Source organism: Hordeum vulgare, chromosome 6H (assembly GCF_904849725.1).
Source record: "Hordeum vulgare subsp. vulgare chromosome 6H, MorexV3_pseudomolecules_assembly, whole genome shotgun sequence".
Taxonomy (NCBI): domain Eukaryota; kingdom Viridiplantae; phylum Streptophyta; class Magnoliopsida; order Poales; family Poaceae; genus Hordeum; species Hordeum vulgare.
Window position 1 is genome coordinate 26,575,926 of NC_058523.1, and position 17,521 is coordinate 26,593,446.

The window sequence follows — 17,521 nt, forward strand, 5'->3', positions numbered from 1 at the left end:
GGGGAGCATTGTTCCTCCACACCGCTCAAACGGAGACGTACTTACTTCCTGTCAAAGGGAAGGAACTTCGGTAACACATCCTCGTCTTCATCGGTTCCACTTATGGTTATCTCTTACCTTTACATTGTGTATGCTATTGTTGTAGAGTATTTCTTACTTGCTTTAGTGGTCATAGTAGGTAGCATCATATAGGTTGCTCACCTAGTTATTATTTTAGAGAACCTTTATGTTTCTAACCCTAACTTGTTAAGAAAAGCTAAAAATTGGTAGTTGCCTATTCACCCCCCTCTAGTCAACCATACCGATCCTTTCAGGATTGTATGCAATCAGTATTTCCTCATAGTACAAGAAAACACTAGCAAAATACTAGGGGCAACCACTTCACCGAGCACAAAAACCACAATCACGCATTTTCTAATAGTAACATAACTGAGAAATTATAATCATGATGATAACCTACAAATCTACAATACCATCAAGGTTGAATTTGGAATTTATCAAACATGTGTAAACATGTGCCAAGTCAAAGTCAATCATACGTCATTCATTGAAAGATAATTATCACAACAACATTATAGGTTCAACTTAATTAAACTAATGCTCATTGTCATTATAATGTAAATGCATGAACTATCATAGTCTCACTTCTGTTATAACAAATTAAGTGGCGGATGCATGTTTACTTCTCAGGCCCTGTTCGGTTCTCCGCCAGCTCCGAAAAATCTTGCGCTCCCGCTCCTTGATCGATCGTGCGAGCCAAAAATACCGTTTTCCTAGCCAGCTCCACTCTGCTTTGTGAGTTGGACTGATAGCCCAATAATCTGTTTTGTGGCATGTGCTAAGGGGAGGTTGGCTAGGCTACAAGCCCGATCGGGGTTCGGAACATGACGAGCGAGAGAAAGAACTCTATTGAACCGGTATGTTTCACTCATCAGTGGCATTCCTCTGTAAATTCCACGAACTCCCTCATTTTTAGGATCTGTAGATCACCTCATTCGTCGCTCTGAGATTTTTAACTAAAGCTGGCTCCTCTCCGCTCTGGTGACTCCGCGGAGTTGCGGCGTTTGGGGCTGCTCCGTCCGCTCCAGGAGCAGAGTTCTGGAGCGAAGAGGACCCGAACAAGCTCTCAATGTACATATAATAAATTAAGCACATGACATTCAATTCATTCATAAGTTTTACCTAAGGATATAAGTGAAGAACAATAGTAATAATAAACTACTCTAAAATATATAAATGAAGAACAAAGTGTAACTAAGTAAATAGGTAGATATGTAAAGATTCTCTGCAAATAAAAATCTAAGATCTGAAGATTGTATCAAACAGGGAGCAAAATTAAAGACGGTCCAAGCAAAACACATACTATATGAAGAATTAAAATATAGTTTTGAGTGAGGTATGACGATAATGTTGAAGACGAAAGAGGGGATATGCCTTCTGCCATCCCCAAGTTTAGACGCTTAAGCCTTTCTTAGATATTACCTTGGAGTTCTTTGGACGTATCTAAGCTTAAGGTCGTGCCGCTCCTTATTCTCCTCATATGAATATCCAGCCTAAAACTTGAAAAGTTCAATATCACATAACTTAACGGAACTCTGGCGAGGTCACGTATACCTGAAATCATCAGGAAGAAGCCTCGGGTATGTGGGATCAGCTTGATAGATAATTTGAAACCTATGATGGCCTATATGGAGAATATTGGTGTCAACAAAGCTGAGTGGAGCAAGGTGATATGCCGGTTCCCCACATTTCTCACATATAGAAGGCAGAAGGTGGAGATAACCGTGAGCTACCTTACCGAACTAGGAGTATTTAAGGAAAACATCGGTAAGATCCTCACACGCACTATTAAAAAAATGATTACAGCTAATATGGACATTAATGACACACGATGTATGTGGCGTGCCACTGCTATATAGCAGTGGCGCCCCAGATACAGGTGCGTCATTATTGGCCATATTACTAATGACGCACCTCGTGTGCGGTGCGTCATTACTAGTTTTTGTTCTGGCCCCACACCCTTTCCAGACTTAGCAATGGCGCACCAGGGGAAAGTTCGTCATTACTAGTTTTAACTAATAATGGCGCACCACACCATCGGTGCGCCAGTACTAACAATTTTTTTTTCCGAAACAAGTAATGGCGCACCACACACGAGGTGCGCCATTGGTAACCCTGGTTACCAATGGCGCATTTTTAGGAGGTGCGCCATTGCTAACCTTCCCCCCCCCCCACTATAACCCCTACGGACTCTTCCCTCCCGTGTCTCCTCCCCCTAAGGCCGGCCCTAACCACCTCCCACCACCACCCGGTCCTCCCCCACCAATTGACCGAGCGCGCTAGGGTTCCTCCCCCGCCGCCCGGTCCTCGCCTCCTCCCTCCGATGAGCGCGGACCGACCCCTGATGATGGGCGACGACAAGGCCGCCGCCTCCCCCTCCGCCTCCGCCGCGCTCTCCTCCTCCGGCCGCGAGGTTCGCCCCCCTCGCCTTCCTCCCTCCCTTCTCACCTCCTTCGTTCGCCTATGGTTTACCCTGCCATACGCCGCGCTCATCATTCTGCTCCTGCTGCCGCCGGCACGACTCATTTGAATTGAATTTGTCTTTGGCTCTGGCTCTTGGATTGTTTCGTTGGTCGCCGCCACCGTCGTCATCGGTTGGTTTAACAAAGAGACGACTTTCCACAAAGTGATACTAAATTTAATGGCGATGGTTGGTCGCCGCCGCCGCCGCTGTCGTCGGTTGGGCGCCGACGCCGCGCCGTCCATTGAAGATGTAGTTATATACATATACATGTAGCTACTCCAACTAACCAGCCGCCAAAACTAATGAATCTAACCAGCCGACAACCTATCAAAAACAAAATAAAAAACCTAGTAATGAATCAAACCAGACATTCTAAGTCGAGTGAGATTTAACCAATCTCAGTCGCAATTAATCACGTCGTTATTCAGTCGTGGTATTTTCTTCTTCTCTCCAACAGGCTGCTGCCTCTTCATGTCGACCATTTTTTTTAATTATATGTATATCGTGCTAGCCGCTGTATATCGTACTCCCTTGTTGTTGTTGGGCAGCCAGGCTGTGTTCGTATACGTGATGGCTGAATATATCCCGATCCTAGTCGGACGAACGGCTCTTGAAATCAGTCCCCGGTTTGTGCCGGTGTTCCACCATGGCTCGCTGCCTCTTGTATGATTTGCTTGATTGGGCGAGAAGTAGGTTCGAAATAACTGTTTATGTTAACCCTGCAAGTTCATAGGGCTAGGTATGGCGAGTGTTTGTTGTGCTGAAGCTAGATTTTGGATCGAGTGCTCAAATTGGTGATGTTGAGCTCCATCTTCATTACAGTGTAATAGCTATATCCGCTCATCAAGAAGAAATTGCTTCGTTTAGTATTCTGGGAGGAACATATCTCCGAACAGAAAGCGCCACACTCTTTTGATGCATTTGAGGGTAATATTTGCATCTGCTTAGCAATGGAATTTGGGAAGAGATTGCTTCATCTAGTGTTCTGGGAGGAACATATTATGATGTTGTAATCTCCAAATAGTAGGCAAGTAACATACTGTGCATAAATATTTGTGTTAGAACCTTTAAGTAATTCCTAAATCTGCCTAGGGTGCTTGCCGTGCTGAAAGAAAATCCGAACCAATTATTATCTGACAAAGATGAAAGTAGAATGCTGATGTTCTTTATTCTTGTTCATTCATACTTTTCCTTTTTGATACTTCCCTTGCATCGAAAGAGTGATCTTCATGTTTGGTAGCTTTGCTTGTATTTCTGAGGTTTGGTCAACTTAATGTTTTGCCAGAATGTTGATTCATTTCCGTTCCGGCAAATTTCACACGCTCCATATGTCCACTTTTTAGTAAATGTCATGCCCAAATTTTCTCTGTTTTAGGAAATGTCTGACGACGAATTCGTTATGTGCGAATACTGCCAAGACAAGCGCGGCCTTTGCAACATGCCTTACCTAGTTGATGATAGGCGCTTCAGCATCATGCTAGATGAGGACTTCGAAGTGGATATAGTAAGTCACAACGACAAGCCTTTTTCGTAATTAAGCATGACTTCTTTTGCTTCAACTTATAATTTTTATTTTTTACTATTCTACTAGCGTATCCCCTACCATGCAAGACATTATGTGTTGGATAAGATTGGTTTCAGTACTGAAATAAATATGGAGGTAAAGATAGTTCACTTGAGGACCGAGCATGGTTATACTTTTGCCGTAAAATTGTACAATGCATACACCTACTCCTTTTTTGAATGCAAAACTTGGGTAGCACTATGCAAGGCTTATGCATTTGAGCCTAATATGCTTATCACCTTTGATATTGGTCTGGAAGATGAAATTGAAGGCAAACTCCCCAACATTATGGTCAATATGTGCCACTAGTGCACATGGTGAATTACGGTAACATGCATGGATATTGCATGGTAAGATTTTCTACTATTACGACATCCATGCATCTTTTGCATAAATTCTTGTAAAACTAAACTACATTGCTAGCTACAAAGCTAATACTATGTTTTTCAACAGAAAATCCCGGAAGATTGTGTGCCTCATCTGATGTTACCAAGAGGCCGCGTTGATGTTATGATGATACGACCAGCACGGCCAGCTCAGCCTAGGTATCTGCATTACTCCTGTCCATACCGGATTTCTAAAACCGATGAAGTCATGCCAATCAAAGATTGGAAAAAATGTATGGTCTATCGTAGAGAGCTACTTGGAAGCAACATTGTGCATAGGTCAAGAATTGGAGACAAGATCATCTCCATTCTCCATAATGGAGAGTCAGGGCCTATCTTGTTTTATGATATTCTACCTAAGGAGAGGAGTAGGTCCTAGGTACAATGTGTTATTATTTGCAACAGTGTGATGATGTGCTACCATGTGTTAATGTGATGATGTGCTACAATGTATTAAATAGTATTGGTGGTAATGGCTATGTTGATTATTAGCTATTTCGGAGATGATGTGATGATGTGCTACAATGTGTTAGAGTTGACGATGATGATGAGGAGGAGTTGTGATTATGACTAGTGACCAACTTTTGTTATATGATGTCTCATTGACTATGATGATTACTTCTACATCACTATGTATCGCTATTTTTGAGATGATGTGATGATATTTTATGAAACTACTGTATAGAATATGTATCACTTACTTCTACATCACTTATATATGTATCACTATGATGAATTATATTCGGAGACTAATGTTCTATTGTATTCTATAAATCTGTTGTTTATATGTTATGATGTTTATATTCTGTGTTGTAATGTATTTTGTAACCTGTGCAAATATCAGAAAAGCAATTTTTTTTCCTAATATTCATAGTAGTGGCGCACCATCTAAAAGTGCGCCATTAGTAATCCATAGCAGTTGCGCACTTCTGGACCTGGTAATGACGCATCAGGTGGTGCGCCACGGTTATGTAGATTAACAGTGGCGCACCAGACGTGCGCCATTACTATTTATTTGTAGTGGCGTACCTATAATGCATCATTAATAAGCAAAATAGACGCGTCACTAACAGTCTTTTTCTAGTAGTGATGATGTCCTCATCGCATGAGCATTAGTGTTAATGACAACCTCAGACCAGCTGCTGACTACTTCCGGTCGACAGGCGCTGATGCCCCATCTCTTATTCAGAAATGTCCCCTGCTTTTGGTTTGTACATAGAGTCAAATCTAAAGCTGATTAGAGTTTTTCCTGGACAGGGAGTTCAGCATCAAGGAAATTCGCATTATGGTAAATAAGTTTGGCATTATTCACACTCTCAAGAAAACTAATATGGAAATAGTTTTGATCAGTGATCTTGTATTAGTTTACGGAGGAAGTAGTTAAAAAGGGTTTATAGTATCCGTCTTCTAAAAATCTCTGCTATTCTAAGATAGATGGTTTACATCTTTAAGATTGTTTTGAAGTGCTCTCATTATGGATATCAACCAACTTGTCTTTTATCAATCTTTTTTAGATATATATCAATCAATGCGTGTAGCCAATGGATGTACTTTGTACTGCAGGTGCCATTGAATGCAGGACATCCATGCACAGTGACGGTTCACCACCATTACGTCAACTCTTCCTCAGCACTGCACATATAGCTCCTCGCACTTCACTTGTCTCAATGCGGTGAAGGATTCAGAAATAAGCAACCTAATAGGAAGAGGGGGGGGGGGGGGGGGGGGATAGGTTATGATATAATGAAACGTCAGCGGTTGAGGTGCGTAAAAGATCGAGTACAGAACAAAAAGTTACTACCTGAAATTGTACTAAAGCAACGTTAATTAATATGAATAAGAGGGAGCAGTCAAATCGTTGACGCATCAAGGTGGACACGGTTCGAGCCGGTCCGGTACCGGTACCAGCCGTCGTTTGGACTGGCCGCCGACAGTCCGGTCTAGACCGGACCGAGCAGTGTCGTGGTCCTGTTTTTCAGGGACCAAACCGGCATTGGCCGAGCTCAGGCCGAACCGAGAGGACTATGAGGACCGGCCAAGACATGGGCAGAGCGCGCTCTAGAGCTCCGGCGACGGCTCATCGGAGAGATATCTTGCTAGAGGAAGCGTAGCTCATTGGAAAGGTGTCTGAGAGCTTGATAAGAATCAGAGGAAGCTACATGACCAAGAAGAACACCGGAGTGATCTCTTCGGGACCAATCTGGCACGAGGCCGGTGGACGGAGATGAAAGGGACGATGGCTGATGCGGCGATGTAGGACCTCCCTCGTTGATTTCTTTGACAAAGATGATAGATCCAAGTGAATCAGGTCCAGTGGACATGATTTACGGGGCCAGAGAGTCCGTTGGCCGCGCAGAGCCGCGGACGGCGTCCACCACGATGGAGACCACCCATGCCTGGGCCACCATGCCCTCGCCACACATCTGACACACCACAACCATGCCCTGGGCAAGCACCACCATGCCCCTACCATGCCTCCGGAGCTTTGCTCAGTTGGGCCGAGCTTTAACCGGACCAGACCGAGCTTTTTTCTGTCCTGTTTTCAGGGCCCTGGACCGACCGGTTTATTTACCGAGCGGGCCACGAGCCAGCCCGCACCGAACAGGGCACGAGCCGGTCCAAAAGACCGCTCGTGTCGTCCACCCTGACTGACGCACCATGATTCATGAACAAAACCACCTTATGAAATAAAACTAGAACTTTGATGATGCGCGTTGTCGCACCTGTCTATTTTTGCAATTGAATGGTTGGATTTTTGTAAATAGTGATAAAAAATGTTGTAGCAAACATAGTGCCAGAGAAGCATTTAAATTACATTTGTATAACCTGCCTATATATATGGCTGCAATAGAAATGAACAAGTAGGGCAGTAGTACGAGAGACCCCTTTTTTTAACTCGTAACTTAAATTTGCTTCACCTTTAGGTCTCATAGGTGAGAGGTTTGAATCAAGAATTTGAAACTTTGCTGGATATTCTTTTTGTTTTGTTATTGTTCATAATCATGGCAGCATCATAGACGATTTCCCTTAATATTGTAAGAAGTTCCATTTTTGAAGGCACAAAGCATACACATAATAAAAGGGGGTGAGTCGTAAACATGCATTGCCATAACTTTGGACAATTCAGCTGTGAGGAGATATGTCCCTGCAGATATATAGAGCATAATATAGTTTTCGCGATGATCTGGTAATTAATTATACAAGAACACAAAGTGGGAGTACATAGGAGACTGTTATATCATAATACATGAGTATAACTGGTGGTTATTTAGGTCTTCCTGTAGAAGAAAAGGCTAATAGGCTGTAAAAAAGATGTAATTCAGCTATGTTGAATTTCTTGCTTGAGATCACCAGCTCAGCTTTTTACGACCGAGGTGCTGTTTCACAAACATTTGTGCCAAACAACACTGAGATTCAATACACGCTAAACCATGTTGCAGTTGGACATTATGCCTTCCAAGATGAAGCAACTATCACAAAATTGTAGAAAATATATGGTGTATTCTAGATGTACCACTGCAATTGGAGTATGTCATATTATATGACAATAATTCTCTCCAACACCCAAGATTTCATTATTTTCTCGACAAACATTGCTGCATATGGAGATTTATCTTGCATGTGTACCACTTCAATACATCATCAGTTGTGCACTAAAAATCATAATAAAAAGTATTCTCTCCATAAATTGATATTGTGCTCCTTTGTTAGCAACCAAAAAGACAATATCATGACCCAACTACTAAACAATTCATCTTGTCACTATTTTCTAGATATTGGCTTGGCAGACTCAAAGATTGCTTAAGGAGTCACATGGATGAATAAATATAATAACAAAATGTCGAATGTAAATCATAATAATTGATAGCAAATTACAACTTACGATAATATACCTTCTTATAGCATGGGTATACGCGATGAAAAGCTTGATATAAAGTTACTCTATATAGAGCTTCATTAAAACATAACCATGGTTAAAAAAAGAGCCAAAAGGAAAATGTCAGCATGTTGTCCAAAGTACATTCCAAACTACAGTGTGAACATAATCTATGGATGAAGAGTGAAGAAAAATCAAGTAAAAGGCTTGAACCAAAAGCTATGTTCTTTCTTTCTGTTCAATTTTGCAAAGTAGAGAATAGATTAAAAGCTATAACCAACATACAATTGGGTTATGTTGAACAATGTAGATTTATGGTACAATACAAGATAAATAATTCAGGCAAAGATAGCAATTTCAGAAGACAATACCACGTTCAGGTTTGCGATCTTTTAAACCTTCCGCCACTCTTACCAATTCAAGTCAGTGTGCTTGCCTTTTCTAAAAACAGAGCAAGGTTTGTAGTCAAATTCTGAATAATATTGTCAAAAACTGCTCGAACTCCATCCTTTAAAATGGCAAAACCTGAGCACGATATTATTTTCATAATTTGTATGAATGTGCAAGGACGAAAAAACATGAGCACGATTCAATTTCTATCTGAAACTAAATAATAGTATGTAGTTGCCCGCCCAATCACTAAGAACATAAAGTTGTGCAATCTGCATGTAAACTAAGACCAATTAACTCATGGGAAAAGAATGGAAAAATGCAGATGATTTGGCAGATTCCCTGCTGAAGAATGTAGGTGGACGACTTAAAGAAGTAAATTACCGTGCATGCCAGCTCGAATATAGTTTATGCAATACAGTTTGAAAAGATGTTTGATTTTGGTACAAATTTCAAGAGATGAAAGCAGAAATTAAAATGAGCAATTAATACATAAAATAAATAAGAGAAATACATCGATGTTTAGTCAACATAGTTAGACAACTGATTCTTGAGGAATTAATATGGTATTGGATGACTTCTTTAAGAATATAACTATCCTTCGTTGTCCATGCCAGCTTTGAATGTAATTTCTGCAGAACAATCGTGAAAGATGTTTTGTTTTTGTACTAATTTCGAGAGATGAAGGGAGAAAAAAAAATGGGCAATGAATACATAAAAAATTCGAGAAACGGCTTAGATGTTTTGTAAACATTGTTACACAACTGATTCTTGAATTTTGTTGATGTGGTTTCCCCACAGAGGTAAACGCATAGAACACTTGGCATCCATTCCTTTGACCAAATTGATGTATTCCATGTTCCAACCTCTCTGTTAAACTAAACCAAAATCTCTGTTCTTTCCTTTCTGCTCAGTTTTGTAAAAGAGAAATAATTAATTGACAATTTATCACCAACATACAATTCCATCACACATAAAAAATAAGAGACATGCGAGTTTATTTGGAATTTCTATGACAAGTAGGAAAAAAATTGTACACATACTATGGAACTCACATGATTGAGTCGATTGTATCTATGATCGGTGTCGGGGAGTTCTATATGTCAAAGCTCTCACGTAGCAGAGATGTCATGCAGCCATGTCTTGTGGGATTTCTGTGTTTTGGCCTGAAGTATATATATTGCATAAGGGGGAAACACGAATTGTTCATTTAGCCAGTGTTGAGCAAGTGCAGCAGGGCGATGACCATGTTGGACCGCAGTGCACATGGAGATATTGAGTTCGGCGCCGGCGCCGGCGGACGATATGGCTAGTCACGGTGGGCTCCGCTATTCGAGGTTGAGGTCGGGGGGGGGGGGCGCTGCTGCTCGAGGTCCATGTCAGTGGAGCGCAATGACCTGCTAGATGAGGAGGAAGAGATTGAGGTAGGGGGAACGGGGACGGAGGCTTAAATCGGTGATAGTAGAGCAAAGCAGAGCATATCCTCGTTCTTGCCGTGGGGTAGCCTCTCGTACTAACTAACCTATCGCCCTTGAGCTTGAGGCATGTGGCACACATTGGTGCCATGAATGGCTACCACGAACTAATGCTTCAACGCCGGCGGGCCATCTTCTGTCGTCACTCAATAGTCGCGTGCAACCCATCTCCCTGCCGCACCAGCTGCCTCCGTCCCGCATCCATCCGTCGGACCCGCCCCGCTACGCATCAGACGGTCTCTCATACACATCGCTAACCCTAGCCGCCACACACACGCAGGAGTGGCTAGGGGGAGGAGGAGAAACAATAACGAGGAAGAGCAGACATCACACATCTTCTTTGATTTCTCGATGGGCCGTGCTTCCCCAACCGCTGCAACAAGGGCAGCCTGGCCCAATCAACCATAGATATCCGATTTTTCCACCGGAGTAGACTCTCTCGGGCAGCTAGCCCACGCGATTAATTACTTGTTTAGACAAGCCATCAGACGGCTAAAAACGACCAGAAACAGAGATCCAACGGCCACAACCCCTAATGGCCTGAGAGGGCTGGGATGATGCCCAGTTTTACTGTCCTTAATGAACTGGACATACAAGACCACGTTCCAACCAATACATAACACACCCCACAGCGAATGAGGTGCTTCAGTTAACAATGAATATTCTAGAAATCGAATCGCTAATCAGACAGCATAAGTGCAAATGTTTGATGAGGAAATGAATCACATATATTTTGAATGTATCCTCAAATCTAACTTGCCTTACCAAATGTTTGATGAGGAAATGAAGGAAGCAGACACATTAGTTTCTGAAAAAGAAACTAAGTATGTACTTGTCAGTTAATTTACCCGACCAGCATGATTTTGCAACATGTTTTCTATCAAATCTCTCCCTAATAATAAAGCAAATACGGTTTCTGGTCGTCTGTTGTAGCATTTTTTGCTAAAAGGCCCCTCCGTTTTCTGTTAATAAACCCGCAGTCCTTTTTTAAGTGAGGAAAATGTTTCACTTTTATGAATAAGACCCTACATTTTCCGAGGCGAGGAGGCATGGCGGCAGCAGACGGCGCGCTCGCCAGATCCAATCAGCGGCGGCGCGACATGCAATTGGCGACGGGCGGCGCGACGGCTGGGCGCGGGGGCTTCGGCTCGGCGTTTTTGGCCTGGGGAACGGGCGGCACGGCGAGGTGGTCGCCGGGGGCGCGGCGTGCGGCGGGGCGGTGGCGGCGCGAGAGCTTGAACGGCGGGGCGGCGCTCGAGAGGAGGGATTAGGCGGAGCATCTGGCGGTGGAGGAGATCCTCACCGACGGGGGTCACTGGCGTCGAGGTAGAATCTGGCATGGTGAAGTGGGTTGTTGATGACCCGACGTGCAGGGAGGCTATGCTGAGCAAGGAGTACAGGTGCTTGAGCGCTCATAGCCGCTGCCTAGAGGTCACCGAAGACAGAACAAGCAAGCATGTGGGATACACGTGCAAAACGCTCTTCCGGTCTCCAAGGAAATCATTACCTCCAAGGTGGATGCTACTCCGTGGAATGGTTACCACGGAATTCTGATGATGCTTGGTGTGATTTGCAGATATCAACGAGTGCTTGCAGCCAGATAAACACACTTGCAATGGAGTCTGTCAGAATATCCTGAGACCATGCTCGTGGCTGCCACCTGAAAGCATCAGGAAATGAAAGCCGCAGAACCACAATTAAATGATCCAGTGCATTTGATTTTTCACAGCGGAATGCCGACCAAGTGCTGTCCTACAATAAGCATGTACGTAGTTACCCGCTTTAGTAGAAACAGAAATACTCATATGAAATATACATACATTTGACCGTAAAACTATCTGTTCTACACTATCCCTGCCTCACCTACAACCAATCATGACTGGACAACACTAAGTAGACGTAGCTGCTGTTTACTTTAGATGCGCTTTCAGAAATTTTGCATTGCTATAGAACACCAACCAGACGGGCAGGGGTGTTACCATGGTCTGAACTCGTGGAACACTCGGCTTCATGAATAATCTTCTGCAGAGAAGAATAAGTCCCACTTGCAGCAACCAAGGAGCCGAGAATGATGATCATGACGATCAGCGCGACCTCAACCCTGCTACACCTCGTCATGACGAAGATTTTGAGGTAGCAGATGCACGGGAGCAGCATCGACGCCATGACGCCAAGGAGCGAGCCGACGAGTTCCATGATGTGGCCGAAGAAGGGGACGGTGAGGGCCACGATGGTCGTGCTGATGACGATGAACGTCCTGACCAGCATGTTGAGGGACCTCTTGTTGCCGGCAAGCAGTTTCTCTTTGATCGCTATCGCCACGAGGGTCACCATCAGAGCGTACTTTGAGAATGGGTTCATCAGCGCGATGTAGATTGCTAGCTTGGAGCTGAGCTTGCCTTCCGGGAGGTTCAGGGTCACCTGAGACTCAACGTAGTCGCCGTACATGAGGTAGCCCAGTATGGCCATGGATCCGTAGTTGAGGGTGCATGCGATGAACCATATGACCAGTACCTGTCAATGCACTCCAACACAGAGATATGCAAAATCATCAGCCAGGGAAAGTGAGACATCGTTCGGCATACAACCCTGTTCGGTCACCCTCGGCACCTTCGTGGCCATCCAGAGTAGGACGGTTGTACACAAAAATGCTATTACCAAAAAAAGGACATTATTACCACTGAATAAAAAATAAAATTATTATTAAAAAGTAATCCAATTTTTAAGTAAGCATTACATTATATTTTAAAACTTAAAAAAAACTCCTTTCATTTAAAAATAGATGTAAGTTCTGCATTTTTTTCTAGCCCGGTGCAACGCACGGGCATTTGTACTAGTAAATAACTAAAACCCATCATTAGTACAGAACTACAGATATACTGTTTGAACTGTAACTCGAAAAAAGCATCTTGTGGTCAGCACCGATAAGGCATTATCACTCGGTAGCTAACTTGGTAGGGCACAAGGACATTTGAAAAATCATCAACTCCAAACAATACTCTTGTACTCCATTCGTCCGAAAATAAATGTCTCAAATTTAGTATAATTTTATATTAAAATTAATACAAAGTTAAGACTATTTTAAAACAGAGGAAGTATATTTTAAAATGTTTTCAAAGAAGTACAAAATGCTTACTCGATTTGTATGACAACTCATCAGCAGAAAATACAATACAGTTGCAGCGACGTTAATTAAATGGACTACGGCATCTGACATGGTCAACGTATATTGCAAACTCAGCAATTCAGCATACAAATTGCTTATTTGTCGCATCCGACTCAAACATGATTTGTGAGCAAAACAAATCAGAGGCGGTTAATCGCATGGGCAGTATACACGCCTAAGGCCAAAACACCCGGCCATATACATATCTAACTCAGGCTCCAGCAGAGTATTTCGCTGTTGATACCATGACAATGAAGACAACTCTCAAAATTCAAGCACGACGAGCGCAGTAATCTTCATCTATCCTCTGCCAAGCTAGATCGGCGGCGACCTTGGGTGGTGAGTTGGATGAAACTCCATGTGAGATCGCCGTGCGAAAGTAAAAAAGAAGCTTCTCCCCCTTCCTACTCTGCTGGATTCGGTGACCGGCCACCCACGCCACCACGCATGCGATGTGGTCATCTACCATGGCCTTCGCTCCATCTGGTTGTCTGGTCATCCTGCTCGTCTTCTCGACCTGTAGGGCTCATCCGCTCAAGGTCGTCGTCTGTGATTGTGGCGGGGAAGGTGGTGGGTGGGGGCGACATGATTAGGTTAGAAGTCGGGAGCGGAGCCGGTTGCCGAGATAGGATGAGCAGAAAAAAATAACGAGCACACCACCCTCTGATTATGGGCTGCCATGGGCAGGCTGAAGAGGTCTAGTTTACGAGAGGGCTGTGTTTCGGCCTCCGGTGCTGCAGCCTATCAGGACAGCTGGGTCACCGATTAAACATTTCTGCACGGATGGCTGTACAAATGAGATCAGACGGCCAGTAATGTTCAGATCACGAAAACGGACAGCCGAAAAAGCAAATCGTTGTGAGGGCAGGGATTTGGTGCGGTTCTACTGTCCTTAGTGAACTAGACATACAAGACCACGTTCCAACCTAACACACCCCACAGCTAATGAGGTGCTTAAGTTAAGAAGAAATATTCTAGAAATTGAATCGCTAATCAGACAACATAAGCGCAAGAAAAATCTGAACTGAATCGCATATATTTTGAATGTATCCCCAAATCTGACTTGCCTTACCAAATGTTTGATGCGGAAATGAAGGAAGCAGACATATTAGTTTCTGAAAAAGAAACTAAGTATCTGCTTGCCAGTTAATTTACCCGACCGCATGATTTTGCAACATGTTTACTATCATATAAATAACTAAAACCCATCATTAGTACAGAACTACAGATATACAGTTTGAACTGTAACCCCGAAAAAAACATCTTGTGGTCAGCACCGATAAGGCATTATCACTCGGTAGCTAACTTGGTAGGGCACAAGGACACAAAAATCATCAACTCCAAACAATACTCTTGTACTCCCTCCGTCCTAAAATAAATGTCTCAAACTTATTTTAACTTTATACTAAAGTTAATACAAAGTTAAGACACTTATTTTTAAAAGGAGAAAATATATTTTAAAAGGTTTTCAAAAAAGTACAAAATGCTTACTCGATTTGTATGACAACTCATCATCAGAAAATACAAGATAGTTGCAGCGACGTTAACTAATGGACTATGGCATCTGACATGGTCAACGTATATTGCAAACTCAACAATTCAGCATACAAATTGTTTATTTGTCGCATCCGAGTCAAACCTGATTTGTGAGCAAAACAAATCAGAGGCGGTTAATCGCATGGGCAGTATACACGCCTAAGGCCAAAACACCCGGCCATATACATATCTAACTCAGGCTCCAGCAGAGTATTTTGCTGTTGATACCATGACAATGAAGACAACTCTCAAAATTCAAACAAAACATACAATAAATGATGCAATGCAAGACTGAACACAGGCTTTGGCTCATAAAATCAAACCATTCTTAGCATGAAGGTACTAAAGACTAGTAAATGGGCGCACACAAATTAGAGGGCAACAAAGATCAGTAGAACAGTCTTTATGGTATGCATGAACAGTCTTTATGGTATTCTGGATGCATCCCTACCCTAGTCTACACTAGTTAAAAGTAATTTACTAGAGCCAAAATAAAAAGAACATATATACAACTCTCCTAGCGTTGCACATTGAGCATCTCCTTAGCCTCCTTCTGCTGGCCTTGCAGGGCATCACTTGTGTACTTGCTCAGCAGCTCCTCCTTCTTCTTCGCTAGCACCATTCGCTCAATCTCCTTCTCATCAGGGAGCGGCACATGTGCGACAAACTCCCTCCCGGCCTCCTCCAGCCTCCTCTCCTCTTCAACCTCCAACTCCACCTCCTCGAACAGCACCTCCCTAGCAGCAGCCTCTCCACCACGCCCACCTGCTCCAGCCACCTCGCCACTCACCACATTCTTCATGGCCTCCCGCCGCACACGCTCCACGCGGTGCCACTCCGTGACAACCTCGTCGCGCTTGCGCTTCTCGGCAGCAGCCTCAAGGGGTTCAAGCACACCGTCCTCGTCATCATGGTATCCGTAGTACCCGGCATCGATGCGCTTGCAGATCTCGTAGCGGGTGCGGCGCTTGCGGACCTCAGGTGGCTTGTCAAACAGCTCACGGACGCCGGGTAGGTTCTTGGCATGACCAAAGTAGCGGTAGCCCGGGCCCCTGCCGGAGGGGTTGGGGACGGCGACGATGTTGCCGTCGAGGTCGGTCATGAGGGCAGCGTTGGAGCTCCGAGAGTAGTCGCGGCCTCCGAGCTCAAGGATGCGGCGCTCCCAGTGGCTGCGCTCGCGGAGGAGCTTGTTGATCGCATCGTTGAGGTCTCGGAGGCGGTGCTCCGCGAGGCCCTCGTTCTGGATCTCGGCGACCTTGACGCCGATTTCGCGCAGGATGTCTACACGCCAGCGGTCGGCGTGAGCGAGGTCCCGGCATTGGGAGGCGAGGTACGGCCGGCGCTCGCGGGGCTTGCGCTTCTCCTCCTGCTTGATCGTGATGAAGCGGTTCAGCAAGGCCTGCGCCTTCTCCTCGTTACGAGCCATGGCGGTTTAGGTTAGCCGCTTTGATGGTTCGCGAGCTTTGGGATGAGGATTTGGGATTAGGTTAGCCGGTTTAGGGGGAAGGGAGACGGCTTTGATGGCTCACCTGGTCCGTATCCGTTTGGGATTGGGGTTTCGCTCGACCAGTCTTTTTCTTTTCGGTTAACTGGTGAACGTTCGCTGCGAGGTAACTCCCAACGAACGTCCTCGCAGCTGTTTGATCGAGATTAAATGATGACATTTCAAAAAAAATATTGGCACGCTGGTCTGGAAAAATATCACCCCTACAACTGAAATTGAAATGGAAATTGTTCGCAAATATCATCCGGCGAACGTTCACCAACCAAAAGGTTCTATTTTTTTCTTTTTTATTATAACGAAATTACTGTTGTTACAAGTAAGGCATAAGTCCACTCTAAATAAAAAGGATGCTAATAGGAGTTGATGTTTATCCTGTGTGAATGGACACATGTTTCAACAAGGTATAATCAAAGATGCTCACATACACGTATATACATTCACTTTATGAACACATGCACCTACATCTTATCCATGTGAACACCTCTACGATATCGAGCCAACACACCATCATCAAATTGACCAAGTCATCACTAATGTCTGGTAGTCGATGGAAATATCTTCTCCTACTAAAAGAACATCACCCGAAAGGCTAAAATAAAATTTAAAAAATACAAGCAGAAGTGCCAAGTCTAGGTATTAAATTTTAGTGGGCTGGATTCACAAACGGATATTCCTCAACAAAGCTGAAAGGATTGGTATGATCGACTTGAGGGAAGGTGAATAGGTGACCAACAAAATCTTGTCTCATTTTATAAATTTAGGCTCAACATTAAATAATCCGTCCATTTTTATATAGAAGACCACTTCGTTTTTCGTGTCAAGCTTTGACTTGTAATTTTGGTCAACAAAATATGGGATATATGTCATCAAAAATAAATTATTGAAAAGTTCTTTGAAATGTGCATCTAATGACATACTTTTTATGACATGTGACCAATGTTTAAAATTGTCTGCAGTAGATGAGATAGTCTCCATGAAACTAACATCTAACATCTATCTAAAAACGATTCAGAGATGCAGAATTGGTTCCTATCTAACATCTATCTAAATAAGATTCGAAGATGCAGAATAGCGATGCAGAGATTCAGAATTGCAGGTG

General features: G+C 43.6%; 1 protein-coding gene across 1 annotated transcript; it reads right to left on the reverse strand.

Moving 5' to 3' along the window:
• Window positions 1-15,366: 15,366 nt before the first annotated feature.
• On the reverse strand, window positions 15,367-16,344 carry LOC123406112 (pre-mRNA-splicing factor ISY1 homolog). The gene has a single exon (XM_045099598.1). The coding sequence runs from the start codon at window positions 16,342-16,344 to the stop codon at window positions 15,436-15,438; it is 909 nt and encodes a 302-aa protein (XP_044955533.1). The 3' UTR covers window positions 15,367-15,435.
• Between the last annotated feature and the right edge of the window lie 1,177 nt (window positions 16,345-17,521).

Bases quoted from the DNA above. Each gene is read 5' to 3' on its own strand.
- LOC123406112 (XM_045099598.1), bottom strand. From the start codon at position 16,344: ATGGCTCGTAACGAGGAGAAGGCGCAGGCCTTGCTGAACCGCTTCATC.